Raw genomic sequence first — 20,908 nt, forward strand, 5'->3', positions numbered from 1 at the left:
ATGACAGCATTTTCATTTTTGGGTGAACTATCAATTTAAGTGGCTTTTTCCTAAGAGAAAGAAAGAAAGAAAGAGAAAGAAAGAAAGAAAGAAAGAAAGAAATGACAAATAACTGAAAAATAACTGAAATTTTTTCATTTTAATGACTGACACACTGATTTTTAGTGAATGGATTTCTCATTTAACTGTATCTTTGATGCTTATGGATCCACTTTCTTTTAGAAGTACATATATCTTTTGCATGCATATGAAATCAAAGTAAAGCGCTTGTTCACATTCCATAGATATAGTTATACTGAACATGCAGGTGGCAGTAGCTCAGCCGCTAACAATGTCAGACACAGCTGTTGTTCGCTCTGCTAATGCTATGGGGTGAACCACAATTGAACATAAATTATGCAACCGCATAAAAGATTGTACCAGTCATTCATGCACCGTTAATACAGACACCAGCACCATTGCTGTTGCTGGGTCATGCAAGGTTATGATTTATATGTCATAAACAGGAACAAGCTGTATGCTTTACTAAGGCAGTCACACATTTTATCTTGAATACCAGCAGGTTTGTTGTTGTATCTTGCTCTGAGTCATTTGTCACAGTGCACAGGGTGCTGCTCTCAGAGAGAGGCTGCTTTAAGTGCAGTGGTAAAATATTGGCCTTTGGAAATCCACTGTAAAACTATATGGAATTAATCTTTTAGCGCTGTGCAGGCATTTCGAGTGTCCAGCTCTGATTACTGCGCCCTGAACCAGAGCAGTCAGGTAGGCCTGAAGGTGGATTTATGCAACAGGAAGTGCACAGGCAACTCCCTGTTGATTGGTGAGAGTGAGGAAATGTGACTGTTTGTTGGTTTTGCTAGATAGGAATAAGGACTAGAGAGGGAAAAGAGGGGGAAGATGGGAAGTCTTCCACAAGAGGGATAGGAGTCAGCTATGCCATGAAAGAATGGAGGCTGGGGCAAAAGCCTGGCACTCAAAGCAAGATGCATAGAGCACAGAAAGAGGTAGATGTGGAAAATATATTTTTAAAAAGGCTGTCGCTAAACAAATTCAATGATTTTTTTTTTTTAATGTTCTGCGTTTTAGACCTTTTTAGAAAAATATATAGAATATTTACTTGTGTTGTGATATAACTGCAATGTCTATTTGTCAAGGATGCCCTGTTTGTATGTGTATTTAGCTTTGATTTAAAATAAAACAGCGCATCCTTGTGGCGTGGAGGACACAGAAGAGCATACGCAGCTCGGTGATATGGAGTGACACAGAGGGGACTGTTGACAAAGGAATTATTGAATAGTCTTTATTTTTGTTTTCTTCGCTTACAAAAAGTGTTCCTGTCACTTCATATAACCCAGATTGCACATCTCATGGCAGATGGAGTATTCTGAATATGACTTTTCATACCTTTTATAGACCTTGATACTGCTATTTACTTGACAGTCTATGGGACAGTCTCAAGCCTCCAGGTTACATCCAAAATATCTTAAATTGTGTTCCGAAGATGAACTGAGCTTTTACGGGTTTGGAACGACATCGGGCTAAGTGATTAATGACAAAAATTTTATTTTAGGGTGGAGTAACCCTTTAATAATGTCAGATAACACTTAAGCAAAACATGGTCAGGTCAAAGTATAATTTAATTTTTGGCCCCAAATTTTTATCAATTTTATTGGTAGTCCACTGTATGAAGAATTTTTGTCCCAGTTTACCTTATTTTGCTATTCTCACTTACATAAATTAACTATACTGTCCTACACCCACTAGTACAAAAAGAAATTATATATATATATAAAATGAACACATACACACACACACACACACACACACACACACACACACATATATATATATATATATATATATATATATACACATTAAATACATTTAAGTGTATATACATTTTAAATTGTACATTATTGTGTAAAATAAATATTCATTACAATTGTACCAACTCATTGAACAGCCTCTATATGTATTAGAAAGGTGAGTGATTTAAATATTAAATGCTACAGTTTCAGATCACACATGAAGGAAAATTTCACAGATGACACTCACTGACACTTTTTAAAAGTACATTGTAACCTTTTATTTACCTCTGTCTATAGAGGGAAAGATTTTTATCTTGCCTAATCTGTCAGTAGGTACTGATGGCTACACTGACAGCAATCGTCAGCGATTGCACTGCTCACTGACAGGCAGCTCCGTCTCTAACAAGTGAACAGGTGCTTCTTTGTTCCTCACCAAATGCCCTCGGTCACTTTGCAAAAACACAGCCCTGGCTTTCTCACAAATTAATGGGAGACTACTTTGTTCAAACAAGTGTTTAGATCTATTATAGATTAAATGCTTGGCTGATCCGTGGGAGGGAATAGGGTGAGAATCTTTGACCCCTAGAGTACAGCTCAAAAAATGGGCCTCTGGTTTGATGAAACCTCTAGATTGAGAGCAAAAACCTTCTCTCCTGTTCCGCCTTGCCACGGCGGAACGTTTCAGATGACTGTGGGCACGTTTGCAAAGGACTAAGGTTGAGAAAGTGGTTCAGGGGTCAAAACACATACACATACATAACTTGATTGTTATTTCAATAGTGCAATCTACACAAATCATCAGAGAAACACCCTCAAGCACATGGAAATTCTCTTAAAAACAAATATCTATGATTCCCAAACCAGTGGCTTTGAAAGGGCTTGAAAAAAAAACACTAGTCACACGTAAAGAAAAATGAGAAAACAGCTCTCTATTTCAGAACTGTGTTTATGAAGGTTTTATGATGGTACATTTTAATCGTTTTAAAGACCTTTATAAGACTAAGTAAAGGCAATGTAAGGAACTAATTTAAGGTTACACAAATCTTCCACAGTAACTGTGGTTTGCTTTCCTGTGAAAATATCAAAAAGCTTCTTAAATCAAGGTACATTTACCTGAGAAGCAAAATGACTTAAGAAGTCTTCTTGTTTTCTGACAAGTTTTCACACCTTATTAAAATTTTTTGTTTAGTTTTGTTTTAAGCATAAACTCACAGAATTGTGAAGAAAACAAGACTTTGCATGCCAGGTGTTTTGATATTTGTACTGGAAATGCAGATGAAATACTAAGAAAGTTATTTATTTATTTATGTATTTTGCTGTGCATGCAACATTCCATGCCATGCATTTATGAATTAAAGACTTTCCACACCTATTAAGATATTTTTAAGGCCTTAATATGTGGAAATGCGAATTTCCAAGACCTTTAAAAACCTTTTTAAGACCTGCAGAAACCCTGAATTAAGTTTTCATCCTTTATATGTAAATATTTGCCCAAATGCATTTTCACTAGTTCACGCTTACATATAATTAGCTGAGGTATGGTATGCGTATTTGGCGTGCTGTCCGGGGAAGGGCTCCGAGCTCGGGAATTGCCCGAACCTAGAGTACCCCCCCCCTTCCCCGTATATTGTAAAGTGAACTTGAAGTGAGGAGATGGGGTGGAGGAGGGATGCTGATAAACCGTCAATGGATAGAGGTAAGTCAGCGATATTTATACTGTGGGATTGATTACTTGATTGTGGTCCACCTGTGATGATTAGGCTAAGTATCTGACGCGCTCCTCCCGAATCTTCATTGATAATTACATATAAAGTCATTTTCCCTATTTGTACAAATTAATTTCCACGTCATGTAATATTTGCGTATAAAAATCTTTTGCAGTTACATTTACTCTTAGTTTAATATAGCTTCTAAAAGCATCATGAAGGAGGAGACTCCATAACAACAGTACAACATTATTGCCAAAGCATGTGAGCTAGCAACCATCAACCAACAGACACAATTATAGAGTAGGCTAGTAATCTTTAAATGGGTCAGTCTTAACACTGTCCAGACGTCATCACTCATGGCAGTACCTGAAACTCATCTCCTCCCTGTTCCTCAACAGCTTATTTCACAGATAATGATCTCTTGTGCCAAAACAATAACTCTTCCCCAAGAAAATCCTGCATGATACTACAAAGATGTTCATAGTCAGGATCATTGATGAATCCATCAGGATCATCAGTGTTTATACTCATCTGGTGTATTACCTCACTGCAGTCTCTGGAGGGTCCAACACAAACAAATGGACTTTACAATTTGGGAGGTAAACAGTTCTGCACTGTTTACGTTAAAGTGATCAAGCCATGTTGTGCAGCAAGTGAAACAAAGACAGAAATCACAGACCTCCATGTCTCAGTCATTTATCTAGTGATTAAGACTGTAATGTTTTTAGGACACATTCCTTTCAAATTACTGAAGGCTGCTATCACATCTTAAAGGTAACTTAAGATGCTGTAAGCAAAATCTACAAATGCTCAATCCAGCAAATTCGGCATAAAATATAAGACATTAAGAGTATATAGCATGCATATTTATATGATCCTTGCCATCTAAACAAATTGCTTGACTACGTCACAATATATTCAAATGCTATAATATTATTTGACAATATTTACAGTATATATCTTAAAACCTCAGTGAACTGAAAAGACTTCCTGTCTAGGTTTTGTACAGGCATGTTGCAGTTAATTTCACATCACACAATATTGTGTGAAGATGATTGAAATCCATATGTTTCGGATATTTTAAAAGGGTCATGGAATTCCCATTGTGCTGTCTTTTAAGCAAAAAAATTGCTGCTTTTCGCTCAGCAGGTAGCTGTACTGAAACAACTGGCCTGGAAACCACTGTTGTTTAATTAATAGAGTGATAATAAGGGGAAAAAGTTGAGAAGCTTTGAAAGGTCTTAATGAAACTGTAACAATGTTCATTTAAATATTACATTTTTGTTTAATTCTGTGTTGACATCAAACATGAGCTGCATTAAATGAATCCAAGTAACACATAGTTTGGCATTGTGCCTATTAGCAAATAGTACGAACACCTCACTTTTCAGAGGACTATTCCTGCAGCTCATTCCTGAAAGTCTTGTGCTGAATGTTATGGTCAGCCAAAACGTGCCAACAATTCTACCTTAGTTTTTAAAATAGCAACATTCCAAGGACATTAATCAAAGATGATCACTACAGTGATAATAAATTGTCACTGAAATTATTACATTGCATTATCACTCATCACCCATGTCCTCAAACTGTAACCCATTACTTTATACAGATTAAAATATATTACATTTAAGAAAAACAGAAATAAAGCTCTTTAAAAGATTTTTTAAAGTTATTTACATTAATATTATGTTCTGACTGAAATATTTTATTTTATTTATTTGTTATCAAATATACCTTTAGCCTATATACTTATACTTCTAAGATTTCACAGGTGTGTATCTACTTTTTGTCAACACTGGATATTTATAAATACATTAAACCTCAAAGTCAGTCTTCATCCTCAAGGTCCTCTTGCCAATATGAACTTTATAGTTGTATATTTTAATTATTGTTGCCTGCTTGTCCCAGAAAGAATCAGTGCTAAGAACCCGTAACATTAAAGCAAATCTTTGTGAAACACGTTCACGCTCGTGCACGAGGATGAGAAAAACAGCGCTTTCTGAGGAGCGCTAAACATTCTCGAAACCCAGTTTCGGCCATCGCTTCTTTTCCTGTCATGAAGGATTTGCTTGTCATGTTCTCTCGTGCGTAAAACGCAGAGTCGTCTGTATTTTTTTTTTTTTTTCATTTACGTGAAGTGACGCTCTTTACTCTGATTAATTTATTTAGAAATACAGAGCTTATTAAAAAAATACAATTTGTATAAAAAGACTTGAACACACCTTTCATGATTATCATGTTTCCAGTAGTCTATTAAAAGTAATTTAGATGTGTTATGTGGGGATTAAAGTAAAATACATCTAGGCGGTATGTGCAAAACATTATTATATTTTATCATAAAAATTGCTAAATCATTTATTAATCATAAAAAAGCAGTGAAGAGATTTTGCTATAGGCCTATAAGGTTTGTAGATTGTAGGACATACAAACCTCCATTTGTAAATCTCGGTGGAAAATATGTGGAAGCTTGTTTGAGAAAAAAAGAAGAAGAAGAAAGTAAAATCACGCACACTTTGAAAAGTATTTCGTACTTTAAACTTTATCATGGTTAGACCACTTGACATTAAATAAAAAAAAATTCTGGAGCTATACTGATATAAACGTTTTCCAAAACGACAAATACATTTTAAAAACATCACTACAAATCTAACATTTCTAAGAAGTTGCCACATGTGTTTTTAACAAGTTTCCTAAAATATGTATTTTTTTATTACCTCCAACATCACTTATTGTCACTGACCCATGTTTAAAGTAAAAATATATAACTGCACGTTCCTGCTCCTGTCAAAGACGCGCTGTTTGGAGCTTCAGTAGCCTACATCTCCAACGATATATAGATCTCAGGACGGTTGGAATGTTTCGTCCGATATAAATTGGGGATGAGAGAGAGCATCCTGCACATCTCAGGCACGCATCAAGCAGTGAGATCATTTGTGTTATAAATATCTCTTTGCCAGCAGATCTGCTCCAGCTCCTGCAGCCGAGGGTAATGCCCACCAGAGAAACAGCGAGTTACCTCAGAGCGCTGGAACAGCAGCAAAATGCTGGAAGTGGCCTAGCACGCACAAAGACAGCTCTCTGGAAAGAATGCACGTTGCTCTCCTGCTTTTACTCCTCTTTCAGTTGCCTCGCTCTGCACTGCTCACGGGATTTGAACGCGCGTATTTGGAGCACCAACTTGTCGAGGAAGGGCGCGTATCAGGGCGCAGGACTGGAAGACTGTATTGTAGAGTTGGAATAGGTTTCCACCTTCAGATTTACCCGGATGGAAGAGTCAACGGGAGTCACGAACCTAATCCGTTAAGTAAGTTATTATTTACCAATCTATTCAGACATTAGGTAATGTGGAGAGCGAAGTTCAAATAAGTGACTGATTGATCCTTTTTCATACTTGGTAGGCTATGGCTGCAGACTCTTCGATTATAATTTTCTGATGGAAATAAACTTAATACTCACTACGAATGAAATTGTGCCATTTACATCCTAAATGCCGATAAGTCATTCGAATGACCAAATAGAATAATTAAAATGCTTTAATGGCATGTATGTATGAGCTGTGCAAAAAAAAAATTATTGTCTCAAATAACTCAAATTCCAGACTGATTAATTAATAAATGATAAACTAGGACTTACTCTGGTTGGAGTCTCTTATTTGGAGCGGATGTTTATTTACAGGTATGGGAACAGGTGCAGCAGCTGAGATCAAAATGCTAGTGAGCTGAAAGCTGGAGTGAGTTGCATCATTAACATGCCATGCACTAGATTTCTGTTAATGGTTGAATTGCTCGGTACACATACCATAGTACTAGTCTATTTAGAGGGTCTAATGTCAAACAGATGATCAAAAATAGATTAAAGGGGGGGGTGAAATGCTATTTCATGCATACAGAGTTTTTTACACTGTTAAAGAGTTGGATTCCCATGCTAAACATGGACAAAGTTTAAAAAATTAAGTTGTACGTTTGAAGGAGTATTTTTGTTCCAAAAATACTCCTTCCGGTTTGTCACAAGTTTCGGAAAGCTTTTTTCGAGTATGGCTCTGTGTGACGTTAGATCGAGCGGAATTTGCTTATATGGGTCCTAAGGCACTTCTGCCGGAAGAGCGTGCGCTCCTGTATAGCGAGGCTGAGCAGCACAGACATTTCACTGATCAGAGCGATTCACTGATCAGAGCGAGAGCGTCGCGAAATGTCACAAAAGGAGTGTGTTTTTGGTTGCCAGGGCAAGACAAACCTGCACAGATTACCAAAAAAAAAAACAGCATTAAGGGACCAGTGGATGGAGTTTATTTTTACAGAGCATCAACGGAGTTGTGCAAGTGTTTTTGTTTGTTCCCTGCATTTCGAAGATGCTTGTTCACAAGGCCCAGTTTGACGACGGATTTGCATATTGTTTATTTCTTAAGGATGATGCAATTCCAAGGAAAAAGGGTCACGATCGTGTGTTGGAACCGCAGGCGGTGAGTAAAACTGCTTCGAATATCTCTGCCTCCTTGTTAGTGTGTCCCCTCCCATGCCAGAGACCCGAGTTCGAGCCCTGCTCGGAGCGAGTCGTTGCTGCTGCTGCTTTCGTTCAGTTTCAACCTCTGGATCTGATTCTGGATCATAAATAAATGGCTGAATCTGACTGTTAGCCATGGTATGTTTTGGATGATGGGTTTTCCCTCAAGGTAATGTCAGAGCCTTTAAAGGGGGGGTGAAATGCTCATTTTCACTCAATATCCTGTTAATCTTGAGTACATATAGAGTAGTACTGCATCCTTCATAAATCCAAAAAGTCTTTAGTTTTATTATATTCATAAGAGAAAGATAGTCTGTACCGATTTTTTTCCCGGAAAAACACCGCCTGCGGTTCCAACACACGATCGTGACCCTTTTTCCTTGGGATTGCATCATCTTTAAGAAATAAACGATACGCAAATCCGTCGTCAAACTGGGCCTTGTGAACAAGCATCTTCGAAATGCAGGGAACAAACAAAAACACTACAGCTCCATTGATGCTCTGTAAAAATAAACTCCATCCACTGGTCCCTTAATGCTGTTTTTTTTGGTAATCTGTGCAGGGTTGTCTTGCCCTGGCAACCAAAAACACACTTCTTTTGTGACATTTCGTGACGCTCTCGCTCTGATCAGTGAAATGTCTGTGCTGCTCAGCCTTGCTATACGGGAGTGCGCGCTCTTCTGGCAGAAGTGCCTTAGGACCCATATAAGGAAATTCCGCTCCATCTAACGTCACACAGAGCCATACTCGAAAAAAACTTTCCGAAACTTGTGACAAACCGGAAGGAGTATTTTGGGAACAAAAATACTCCTTCAAACGTACAACTTAATTTTTGAAACTTTGTCCATGTTTAGCATGGGAATCCAACTCTTTAACAGTGTAAAAAACTCTGTATGCATGAAATAGCATTTCACCCCCCCTTTAATATGTTTTTCAACGGCTCTGGGTAATGTCACAGCTTCCACATGCTCTCAACGCACAAGCCTATTCGCGCTCATGATTCTTTAGCTCCGCCCACACGTCACGCCTCCAGCCGCTCGTGTTTTTCCGGGAAAAATCGGTACAGACTATCTTTCTCTTGTGAAAATAATAAAACTAAAGACTTTTTGGATTTATGAAGGATGCAGTACTACTCTATATGTACTCAAGATTAACAGGATATTGAGTGAAAACGAGCATTTCACCCCCCCCCCCCCCCCCCTTAAAGTAAAAAAGGACTTTGAGTTTGGCTGTGGGTGTTAAGTCCATATGACAGACAAAATGTTTATAAAGCACACTTAATGGACCTGAAATATCTCTCTGAAAGAATACAACCTAACCAATCAAATTTTCAATATAAACAAACAGTAATAACCAATACTATTAATGCCTAAATATTAAAAAATATATATATACTCAAATGCCAGCCAGTTTTATATTAAGGAATCAACTATTATGTGGAAGTTTAGTTTACAGTTATGTGAAACCATCTAAAAATGTATATAAAAAAATAACAGTGGTAACCATTGTATTATAATCAGTAAAAAGCTTATTTCTGCTCCCATTGAAGTCTGTATCACTACACATAAGCTAAGCGAAGAGCACACAAACTTGTAGGACTGTCTACAAGTCACAATAATTTTTCTGGGCGGATGTTTTTTTATGATGTAAGTGAGATTTACAGTATGTGTTGCAGTGCTTTCTCTATTACTTACTGTTAATATGAAAGCATTCAATATCCTGTGTAATATAAAATAAAATAAGACAGTGTTCATGTTCACACGGTCAGTGTTTTGGAATAAATGTACTTATTACCTGATATGAGTTTGATTTAAGTGTGCAGAAGGGCACTATAAATATAAACTATAAATATAAATATAAAATAAACGTATTATTATGATGTGACGAGTGGGGCGGGGCCGAGAGAGACGTGGGAACAGGAGCGAGGCCGGTGGAGTGATTGGAGATGAGCGACACCTGCTCGACCCACCGGTCTCGAGTCCAACGGTGGAGATGGAAGGATAGAAAACTGGAGCGACGACAGTGAAGGACGAGAGAGGACCAGGCCTGGGTTTTAGTTTGTGTTTGGTTTCTATTTGTGCGCGTCAGTCGTCCGTGAGGGGCTGATGCGCTGTTTTGTGTTTATTTTGATTATTAAAGTTTATATTTGATTGTCCGCCGGTTACCGCCTGCTTCTTCCCGATGATTATGAAGGTTTAATTATTAAAAAAGACTCTCATTCTATGTCATGTACATACAACTGCACATATGAGTGGCTAGTATAGTGTTTGTTTATGAGCTGGTAACTGAACTCAGTTCCCTTTCAGTCGGTCACTACGAGTCACGTCCTGACTGATGAACTGGGAACTCGCTTCGAGAGACCAATCTACTTCAAGTGTAAACTAAACAAGCCAATGAACATTGGCATGCAATGATTGCATCCAGTTGCTGCTGATCACAACATGAGCATAAAAAGTCAGCTGGTGCAACACATACCAACTTTTCGATTTGGAGCCGAGTGATAACATAGTCCTTCTTCACAGAGGAACATGCACGGTCAGTGCTGAACTGCTTGAATTCAGAGTGCCTCTAGAACAGGTCTCCAGACATGCTGTGTTTTACGCGTATGCCTCCACCACTGGTTCAGGGGCCACGTACAATGAGCATACAGTGTCGGGGGTGTGACGATCCCCTAACTGCACTGGCATACCAATTGCCTAGAGTTGTTAGAGGCACACCTTGCATTAAATCCATCTCAAAGGGTGCTTACGAGGCAAGCATGTACTGGTCGAAAAGGGACAACACAGCGACCGTTGCATACATCAACCGATAAGGTGGTCTGTGTTCCCATTGCATGTCGCAAATTGCCGCCATATTGGCCCATTCATACTTAGTTCCCCGAAGCTAATGCTCCTCATGACAGCACCTCCCTGGCAGATTCCTATAAGGAAGGATCTACTGACTCACAGACGGGACACCCTGTGGCACCTGCATCCAGACCTCTGGAAACTTCATATCTGGTCCCTGGACAGGATGTGGAGTTTCTAGGTGACTTACCCCAAGAGATAGTTGACACCATCACTTAGGTGAGAGCACCGTCTACATGACACACTTATGCTGTGAAGTGGAGCCTATTCGTCGAGTGGTGTTCTTCTCGTCGAGAAGACCCCTGGAGATGCCAAATTAGGGTCATGCTTTCTTTTTTGCAGCAATGGTTGGAGTGTAGGCTGTATTCTTCCACCCTTAAAGTCTATGTTGCTGCGATTGCTGCTAACCATGACCCCATGGTTTAGTGTAAATCAGTAGGAAAGCATTACCTGGTCCTCAGGTTCTTTAGGGGGGCAAGAAGTTTAAATCTTCCCCTCCATATTCTCTTGTGACCTGTCTCTAGAGCACAAAACACTACAGCACGGCCAATTTGAGTTTTTGCAGTCAGTTGAGCTGAAGTGCACTGGAGGAGGCAGACCCAGCACTAGCTTTGCTTTGTCCCATCCGAACCTTGAGATGCTACATAGACTGGACACAAAGCTTTCGGACCTCAGACAAGCTCTTTGTCTTTTATGAAGACCGGCAGAAGGGGAATGCCATCTCTAAGCAGAGGATGGCCCACTGGATTGTGGATGCCATCATTCTGGCATATCAGACACAGGGTGTGCCCTGCCCACTCAGGTTGCAATCTCACTCTACCATAAGTGTTGCAGCCTCCAGGTCGCTGGCTTGTGGTGCCTCACTGACAGATATTTGTAGAGCTATGGGCTGGGTGACCCCCAACACGTTCACTAGATTTGTATAGACTTTGTGTGGAGCCGGTACCCTCCTGTGTTCTCACCTCAAATGGGTAGAAGTGCGGAGAGATCCCGGTATTGTGTCAGCTTGCTAAAATTGCTCCAGAGAGTCCATACTGTAGATCCTATCAAGCTCCTCCACCCCCCTCGGCAGCCAGACATGGTGGAATGCCTGGTGCCAGTCCCTCACTTGATGAATCAGTGAGAGCCAGTAGAGGGCTGGGTTCCATATGTAGAGACCTTACTGGATCCCATATGTGTAAAGTCCACGGCTTAGCCTCATATCTTGTGTTTCCCTGGCAGACTCTCTACCATTTCCAAGAGGGTAACAATCACCTGTTTTATTCCGTGTGCACCTAATGTTTGAGCATATGTGTAAATGCTTCCGAAACCTCCTTCAGGAAGGATGGGGCTTCAACAATGTTCCTGTTCCAAGTGGAATGGGTATGTTATCCCAGTGTTACATCCCAGGACCTAGATACGTCGGAGTGTCTCTTTTGCGCATGTGCTCTGTTTGTTTTGTTCTGCTTTTCTCTCTCTCTCAATTGCTGATAAGGACTAACTGGTGGAGTTCAATTAGTTGATGATTCTGCCGATAACTGTACTATCCTGACTGGCCACTAGAGGAAATGTTTAGAGTTAAAAGGCAGAGCTGAGATGTCTGAAGTATGGAGGCTTGGAGCAAGAGTTCCTTCTGTTGACTTCTCTTGTGTTTGTGGTTAATTTGTTGTTGAAAAAAGTGTGTTGAAAGATCTTTAATCCTCTTGTGTGAGGACTAGTTTAACCCAAAGTAGGTTTATTTAATTTTCAGTTTGCTTCCTTGTGTTTAATAATTGTATTCTGTTTTGTATCAATTTTGTTGTTGTGTGTGTGTCAGTAGAAGCGGAAGCTCCCTCCATTTCTCCACCACTTTCTTTATGGGGCAGCTGGCCTAATGGTAAGAGAGTTAGACTTGTAACCTGAAAGCCGCAGGTTTGAGTCTAGGTACTGGCAAGAGTTGTAGTGGGTGGGGGAGTGAACATACAGCGCTCTTCCACCCACTCAAATTCTGAGAATGGGTTGCCATACTTGGCAAATTTCATGACTTTCACTTTATTACTTCTTCTCTTCCCTAGACTGGGGAGGTATATAATACCAGTGTTATCCAATCTCACTGAGTGGGTAGTTCTATGACAATGGTGACTGGTCTTCCTGTTGCGGTGGCTGACTGGAAGGGAATGTCTTGGTTACGTATGTTGTTGGTCATGATGTGACATCTCCATTTCCTCCTTCAGGGAACGAGAGTTATACATAACCGAGACATTCTCTTCTCCAACCTGCTATAGCATTGAATAATACTTAATGTAACCAAAATGTCATAAAACAATAGATAATATCAAGATTTAATGTTGTATCTTTAAGAATGTAATGTTTTTCTAAATTATTTACTGTTTAATATCTCCTGGTGTTTGACCTGCCAAATATAGAGTTAAAAACTAGCTCCTATTTATTTATTTATTTATTTATTTACTTACTTTTTTCATTCTCCAACCAAAAACTTTACAACCATACAAACCCCTATTTTCTGCCATTTTTATAACATGAGAGAGGTTGACATATGTGATGATATACAATATCCACAAGTAGCAGTGTGATGTGGCCTTAGGTAATCACAACATGTTGATATACAGCCATATCACAGGCTATAAGTGTGTTGTTGCATTTGTACAACAGTTTGATGGCACAAGTCTATAAATAAAAATGAGACCTCAACGAAGTGACTTTAAAATACCTCTTTTGTGCGAAACTATTTCCTCCACAGATTCAAACCTCAGTTTGACAGCATAACTGTTAAGCCACCATTACTAATTAGAAAACGTGACTTTAGAACTAGTAGTTGCTTCATTAAAAGTTTATTGTATTACTGTATTTAAAGCTCACTCTATTTTGCAGAGTAGTTTATTATGAGAGAGGGGGAGAGAGAGAGAGAAAAAGAGAGAGAGAGAGAGAGAGAGAGAGAGAGAGAGGGGGACTAAGCAAGTGTGATTACCTGCATCTGATACAGCATTCCTTCTTCAGCTCAATCTCATATACACAATAAATCATTTGAATTTGAATGTACGCCGAGAAAAGCAATATCTTTCTCAAACTATCCTTTCATCAATTAAGGGATATTTCTAATGACAGTGCTGACATTTGGGTCTACAGGATGTTGTTGAAAGTAAAAGTACATTTCTTGTTTACAACCGTTTCAGTCTCTTTCAATATACAAGTCTTTACTGCTGACTCACTCATAAAGACAATCTCATTGCCATCTAATAGCAGAAACATTTAACTAAAATCACCATCACAAACCCACACACCATTTCTCAATACTAACTACTATCATTAAATATATATATATATTTTTTTTAAATAATAAAAATAAAAAATTAAATAATACTATTATTTGTATTAAATATTATTTATTGAATAAATCGGGTGGACTGTTTGGCAAGTTACATCCCTTACAAGCCTAAACTACATCAAAAATGGTGGATGCTGCATTGCTATTGATGTTCATGGCTTTAAGAACCTACATCGGCATCCAAACACATCGAATGTAATGTGTTCTTGTTTGGCTTCTATTTCAAATATGATGGTTAAAAGTATTTTTTTGGTCACGGTAACCCCGCCCCCAGCCCCTGACATATGCAGTTCTTACTTCTAGCCCAGCAATGTTTTGATGCTACTTACAGACCACTTTTCCTGGTTCAGAGCTAGTGCTTTGGGTGTTGAAAGAACCGATTTGAAACTAGGCTCTAGCTCTGGACCAGCACTCAAACTGTGTTGGTGGAAAAGGGGTAAGATACATCAGAGCCAGTGGCAAATTGAAGAAGAACTGGCAGAGGTAAGGCTGCTCTTTAGTTGTTCTTGAGCCCTGAACAGTCGCTGACACCCTGGAGCTCATATCTCTGAAAACATCGAAGCTACTTTTCAAATAGACTCAAATATCTTTATTAACAAACCGCAAATCTAGTCTAAACATCTAAAGTCTAAACCATTACATTCTCACCTAAAATACTCTTAAAAATATATTCTGTGACATAAAAACAGTATTATTTATAAAGTATATATACAAATTATCGTGGATTTGGATGCCCACCATGACACTCGCTATGAGAAATAATGCAATCGGAGTGATAACAAAAAAGAAAGGGACGGAGTTCTGTTATCACTAGAATATTATACAACTGGCTCTCAACCAGTCAGATTCGAGGACCAGAAATAACTTTTGTATAATAAATAATAATAATCAATGACATGTCAGACAACTTCCACATATTACCTTAGCCCACTTTCAAAATTCAGTTAGGACTGAAAATTTAAGGAAGGCACTTTGGTTAAAGAATGCAATCCCTTTAATCATCAAACTGTGCATGAACAGAACCGTATGGATTACTCCAAACAGGACTGACAACTCTATTGACCTGTTGTGTGAACATCACTGCAATCAATGTGTTTTTTTTCTTTCTTTCTTTTTTTTCATCTGTAGGTGTGCTGGAGCTGTTTGCTGTGTCTCAGGGTGTCATAGGGATCCGAGGGGCTTTTAGCAAACGATTTCTAGCCATGAACAAGAGGGGAAGGCTTCATGCAACTGTAAGTCTGATCCAACACAATATAAGCGCATACATCCACTACAAAAAACAAAAACAAAACAAATCCAAACCAACCCAATGTGCTAAAGAAAAACTCCCCATACACACTTTTAAAGGAAACCTCTACAAATTCTCTCTACAAAGACTTGTACGGCACATTGCATGGAGAGATACACTGCAGTTTCAGAGCAATCTGGCTTTGCAGGGTTCCAGACTCTCAGATAGAAGGCAGAGTTCCTCTTCAGGAACTAGAGCTTCGTCAAACAACGCTTTGGGGAATGCGTTTAGCGTGAGCGACTCTGAATATCGTGTGTAATCAGTCCAATGGAAGAGCGTGACGTCACAGGCGGGGTGACGTAAGCGACCAGGAAGCTATAAAAGCACGTGCCGCACAGCTGGCGTCAGCTTCGCGTTTTTCAGCAAGCGCTCTGTGTGTGAATGTCACTTGTTTGTCTTGTGAGTCTTATTTACTGTTGTCTGTCCAATTAGAGCTCCAAATCATGCCGAAGAGCAAGACGAAATCAAAACATAGTGAAATCAAAACATTCCAGATCACGTTATAGGTTGTGTGTTCCTCCCTGCCCGCGATATATAACGGGTGGGGATACCCGTGTTTGCCTGGGAGGGAAGCACGCTGAGTCGGCTCTCGAGGGGGACGACTGTCCGCACTGTGAGAGAATGTCGGTGCGGATGCTTCATTCCCGAAGGGGCCCTCTTCGAGGAGGGGGCCTTCGCCAGCGTTCCTCGCGGTGCTGGTCCCGCTTCTGCCGAGGCAGAACGGCGGCTGCACTCGTGGGGTTCTGCACTCGTGGGATTCTCTTCTGTACATAAAGTACTGTGCAAAAGTTGTTTTAGGCCACTAGTATTGTCTGACAGCAGCCAGTGCTCCACACAGAGATCTGATCTCACCATCATCAGTCTTTCTGGAATAACTTGAAGAAACAGAACAAACTGAGACAGACTAAATCTAGAAGAACTGTGGCAATTTCTTCAAATCGCTTCAAGAAACCTGCAAAGCTACAGTGTTGTGCAAAGTTTTAGGCACTTGTGTAAAAATGCTGTAAAGTGAGGATGCCATCAAAAAACATTCCATAAATAGATTTTATTAATTAACAACTGAATTAATTCAACATTTGGTGTGACCACACTATGCGTTAAAAATGCTTTGGTCCTAGGTGCACTTGCGCATTGTTTTTCAGGTAGCTTTGCATCTTGCGGAAGAACATCGTAGCCGGAACTACTTCTCTCCGTTTATGCGGGTTACTCCGCCGCGGTATCCCCGAAGCAATCTAAAATAGTCCGAATATAAACATTTATTATAGGTGCACCCTAGTGATTCAGGACAATCTAAAAACATGGTTTGGAAAATGGATTCATGGTGTACTCGCTTATTATATACATTTTTCTACATTTTGAACACAAACAAAGTTACGGACCGCAGCTCTGACTGGTTGTTTCTTACCGGGAGCGATGTATTTCTGCAAATGGCAATAGGACCACTGAGAGGAGCCAGAGGAGCTTGATTTTTTCACAGATTATCTGTCTCATATTCTACTGTCAGGACATAATGACAGGTTTAACAAATATGTAAAAAATATATTTTTACAAAAGTTACCACCTACTGCAGCTTTAAGAGGTCACTGCAATTATTGAGAAAACAACGGAGAGCGAGTGAGAAACCAAGAGGGAAATGGAGATGCAACAGTCTCCCATTCCATGAAACGTGGATTGCTTATGAGCCAGAGATGTGTCTCAAATGTAATTTTGCTCACATGGTCTAAAAGGTAAAGGAAACAACCCTGAATAATACAACGATACTTACGAATGGAAACAAATCTGCTATGCCAAGATGTAATTACTCGTATCTGGGTCTGCAACATTATAATAACTCAATGCTGGTGGTGCAAGGCTGAACAGTGGAGGTACCACAGTATTGGAAATCCTGAGAGAGGGTTGTTTTTGAATAATATTCACAAAGAAAGCTGTCAGAGAACAGACACAGGTCAAGCAGCTGTACAAGTTCATGACTTGACAATAAAATGTCTACTGCTTGCAGACACCGAACAAAAGACATATGGGATTTCTTGTATTTCCTAAAGTACAGATTGAAATAACCCCCCAAAAATGTCTTAAAATTATCTATCTTCAACAGCTGGCTGCTGTTTAAAACAACAGTCATAAAGCACTTCCAGAAGACAGAAATCATGTACCTTAATCAAACAAACGTTCAGATGTTTTGGGGGCGAATTACCACATTTAGGGGAGAGAGCCCCTGTGAAGTTGCGTTTGGTCAAGTTCTGACTGGCATGTTTAGAAAATATTATAATAGCACCATTTCTGCTTTGCTGCAATTTTCAGCAAACCAGAACAGTTTTATTTTTTCAGAGTTTGGGAATTATGCAAAACCTCTTACTTGGGACAGACCCTAATTAAATTCATAATATAGTTTCATTTGTTTTTAGAGAGTGAAGCCAAATTTCTTAATAATGTCCGTTGTGAACAGTTGTTAGAAGCTTCTGTTTACAAACTACTAACACTGTGTCCAAAATGTGCACAAAAAAGTATAACTTCATTACACTAGATGCAAAATACCAAGGTGGCATCTGAAATCAAGTGATGCTAGAGCTTCTCGTGTGAAACTGCACTTCTCTGTGAAATGTTTTCACAGACCTGTAGCCAGTGTTTTGGAGATTTTTAATCAATGTATAAAATAAGTCTCCCCTACATTCACACAAGTGTCCTAGAAGGATAACCAGCAGTGTGCAATGTAAATCAATAAAGCAAAAATAGGGCACAATATACTGTATTCATATGAAGGAACTAATTTATCACATTAAATATGAATATATGATCAGCAAAGTTTGATAACCAGAATTTTGTGAAAAATGTTATACAATGCAAACACATTCATACACTTTTATCAGACTTGAATGAGCAGGCCTTAGATATACCTACAGTGGAGTCCAAACTCATATTCGACAGAGAGTCAGAGAAGAATCAACAACAGACCGATCAAGAAATAGTCTAATTAGTGTGCTTCATGCCTGCTATTTAGTGTATGGATATGGCTGCATTTCTGAAACCCTATAGTGGAGGGGTTTGCACATATAACCATAGACTGCCAATAAACCAGCATGTGTCCTGCTTTCCTGTGCCCTGGAAGGATAAAGTTATTTCATAGCCTAACGAGTTTTCAGCCCACACAAACGAACCCCTGCTTCTGTCAGTCACCAACGTCTTTGATTAGAAAGTCGGTTTTGATGACTTTGAGCTGGGAGATAAATGTTAGACTTGCAATTATTCTGTAACCCCCTCAATGCTCCTTTCTGGGGCTCGGTGTCTATAAAATCTGCCTGCTGTTTTCATGAACTCTCTTTATGAGGGGCTAACTCAATCAGGCCACAAAGTGCTCTCTCTCCAGCAGCTGCTAATGTGGCACCCTACAAAGTGTGTGCATAGTAATTACTTATTATGTACCCAAAGTGTTAAAGCTTTATTGATGTGCTGTGGCTCTATCTATTCCTGTGGCAAAATTGAAGCACAATCCAAAAGCTGATCCCTTCCATATACAGTTCTGCTCATAAGTGTACATACCCTTTGCGGAATTTGTCAAATTTTTGTAATTTTTTTACAGTTCGATTTTTTTATTTAGTATAGCTTTGATGAAGCTGTTTGAATAAAGAAGAATGATTTAATTCAATGATGAATTGTGCACCATGGTCTATTTATTTTATTTGTTGGCTCACATTAGCAAACTTGCTTGCAGGAAAAAAACTAAAACATTTTTTTAAGGCCATTACTATTTCTAGCGTAAGTTTAAAACATTATCTCATTTGAAAGTAAGGATGTACAAACAGTATAGGAAACCATAGACTAAATAAACACCATTGCGGCTGGACTCCAGCTGAACTACAAGCAAAGATCTTTAGAGGGATCTAGTATCATTCAGACTGTGTTGAAAGCCAAGATTCAAAACATATTAATATGACCATTAACATGCACAGGCAGATCAGTAAAAGACTGTTGATTTTCTACCTTTGTATCATTTTATTCCCCCCTTTCCTGTCCTTTTCTCCAGGAGAGCTTTACAGATGACTGTAAGTTCAGGGAGCGGTTTCAGGAGAACAGCTACAACACATACGCCTCAGTGATCCACAAGAACCATCGCAACGGCAAAGAGTGGTTTGTGGCACTTAACAAAAGAGGAAAAGCAAAAATGGGGTCCAGTCCAAGAGTAAAGTCACAACACGCGTCTACACATTTTCTGCCAAGGATGAACCTACATGAAAAAACTCAACAAGGATTCACAATAACAGACAAAGAGCAGGAAAAACATCCACATCCATCAACACCCTCTATACTGAAAATAGCAGTCAACTCTGGAAAGAAGAATCGACCAGTAGTCAAATACTGGCCGAAGTTTCGGTTTGGATAAACCAGTGCTGTCTTAAACGTGGACACATCTTGCAAAAAAGTTGGTTTTCTGAAATAACTACTTTTCTCTTCAGGATAATCAATACTTGTTTAATTTACATGTCTTGAGCATTCCAGTCATCATGTACATTATGTCAAAGGGCTGAATGAGCCAATTACAAGACATTTTCAGGACAGAAAGTACTTCTGAAGTCTGATGTGCATCTCATCTTCTGAAAATCATGCTTATTTGAACTAAAATTGCTTCAAATGGGGATCTGCATAATTATCCTCAGTGATCTTACAATATATAACTACATTTTTATATCTCACTGTATTTATACAATATATTTATGTCTCTACAAGGGTTACATTTTTTCTCTGCACAGTTATCCAAATCCTACGATTATAACGTCTCTGATGGTAATTTGTAAATACCTTCTTTTTTTTTTAAGTGAACAGTAATATAGGAAAAAGAAGGCATATATTGAATGCTTCTGGGCTGAAATATGCACATGGATTGCTAATTTGTATAAAAGAAGTCCATATTTCTATTCAACAACTAGATGTCTGTCCATCCAAACTATGGCTGCTGACTGTCGCTGAAATTAAAATCCTGTCATGATCCCACTGCATTCCACAGAAGAGCAATGTCTCACAAGGATAAACATGTCTTGTTGGACTAATCTTTTTTTATGAGCTCTGCGAATATGAAATGTCAGACAGTTTTGGTATGACCCTTTACCAAATATATCTATAACTGTCAAGCAGGACACTGAAACTGTGTTGAATTCATCTTCAGTGTTTACAGGTGATTGCAACCATTATTAAACCATTTCCAAACATTTCACAACAGTTCAAAGCTAATAAACTTTTTACTATATTAAAATCTCTGGTTTACATTTCCTAAATGTATTCTAAGGCTATTGTCTAATTTACAAACTACCACAATAGGAATGCTGTGCTTTTGTGTTTGGAATGGAATATTTTAGATACATCAGAAATTATTAAAAGAAAGGTTTTTGAGTACTTTAATCACAACTGTTATAGCACACATTGTTAATTCTGCATTCTTCAATTCATGCACCTGGAATCAA

At 38.9% G+C, this 20,908-nt stretch overlaps 1 protein-coding gene across 1 annotated transcript; it reads left to right on the forward strand.

Annotated features, from left to right (window-relative positions):
- Positions 1-6,604: 6,604 nt before the first annotated feature.
- LOC113069191 (fibroblast growth factor 5-like) lies at positions 6,605-19,833 on the forward strand. Its single transcript, XM_026242203.1, has 3 exons — positions 6,605-6,821; positions 15,296-15,399; positions 19,477-19,833. The coding sequence occupies exons 1-3, from the start codon at positions 6,605-6,607 to the stop codon at positions 19,831-19,833; spliced, it is 678 nt and encodes a 225-aa protein (XP_026097988.1).
- The last annotated feature ends 1,075 nt before the right edge of the window (positions 19,834-20,908 follow it).

This window comes from Carassius auratus, chromosome 5 (assembly GCF_003368295.1).
Source record: "Carassius auratus strain Wakin chromosome 5, ASM336829v1, whole genome shotgun sequence".
NCBI lineage: Eukaryota > Metazoa > Chordata > Actinopteri > Cypriniformes > Cyprinidae > Carassius > Carassius auratus.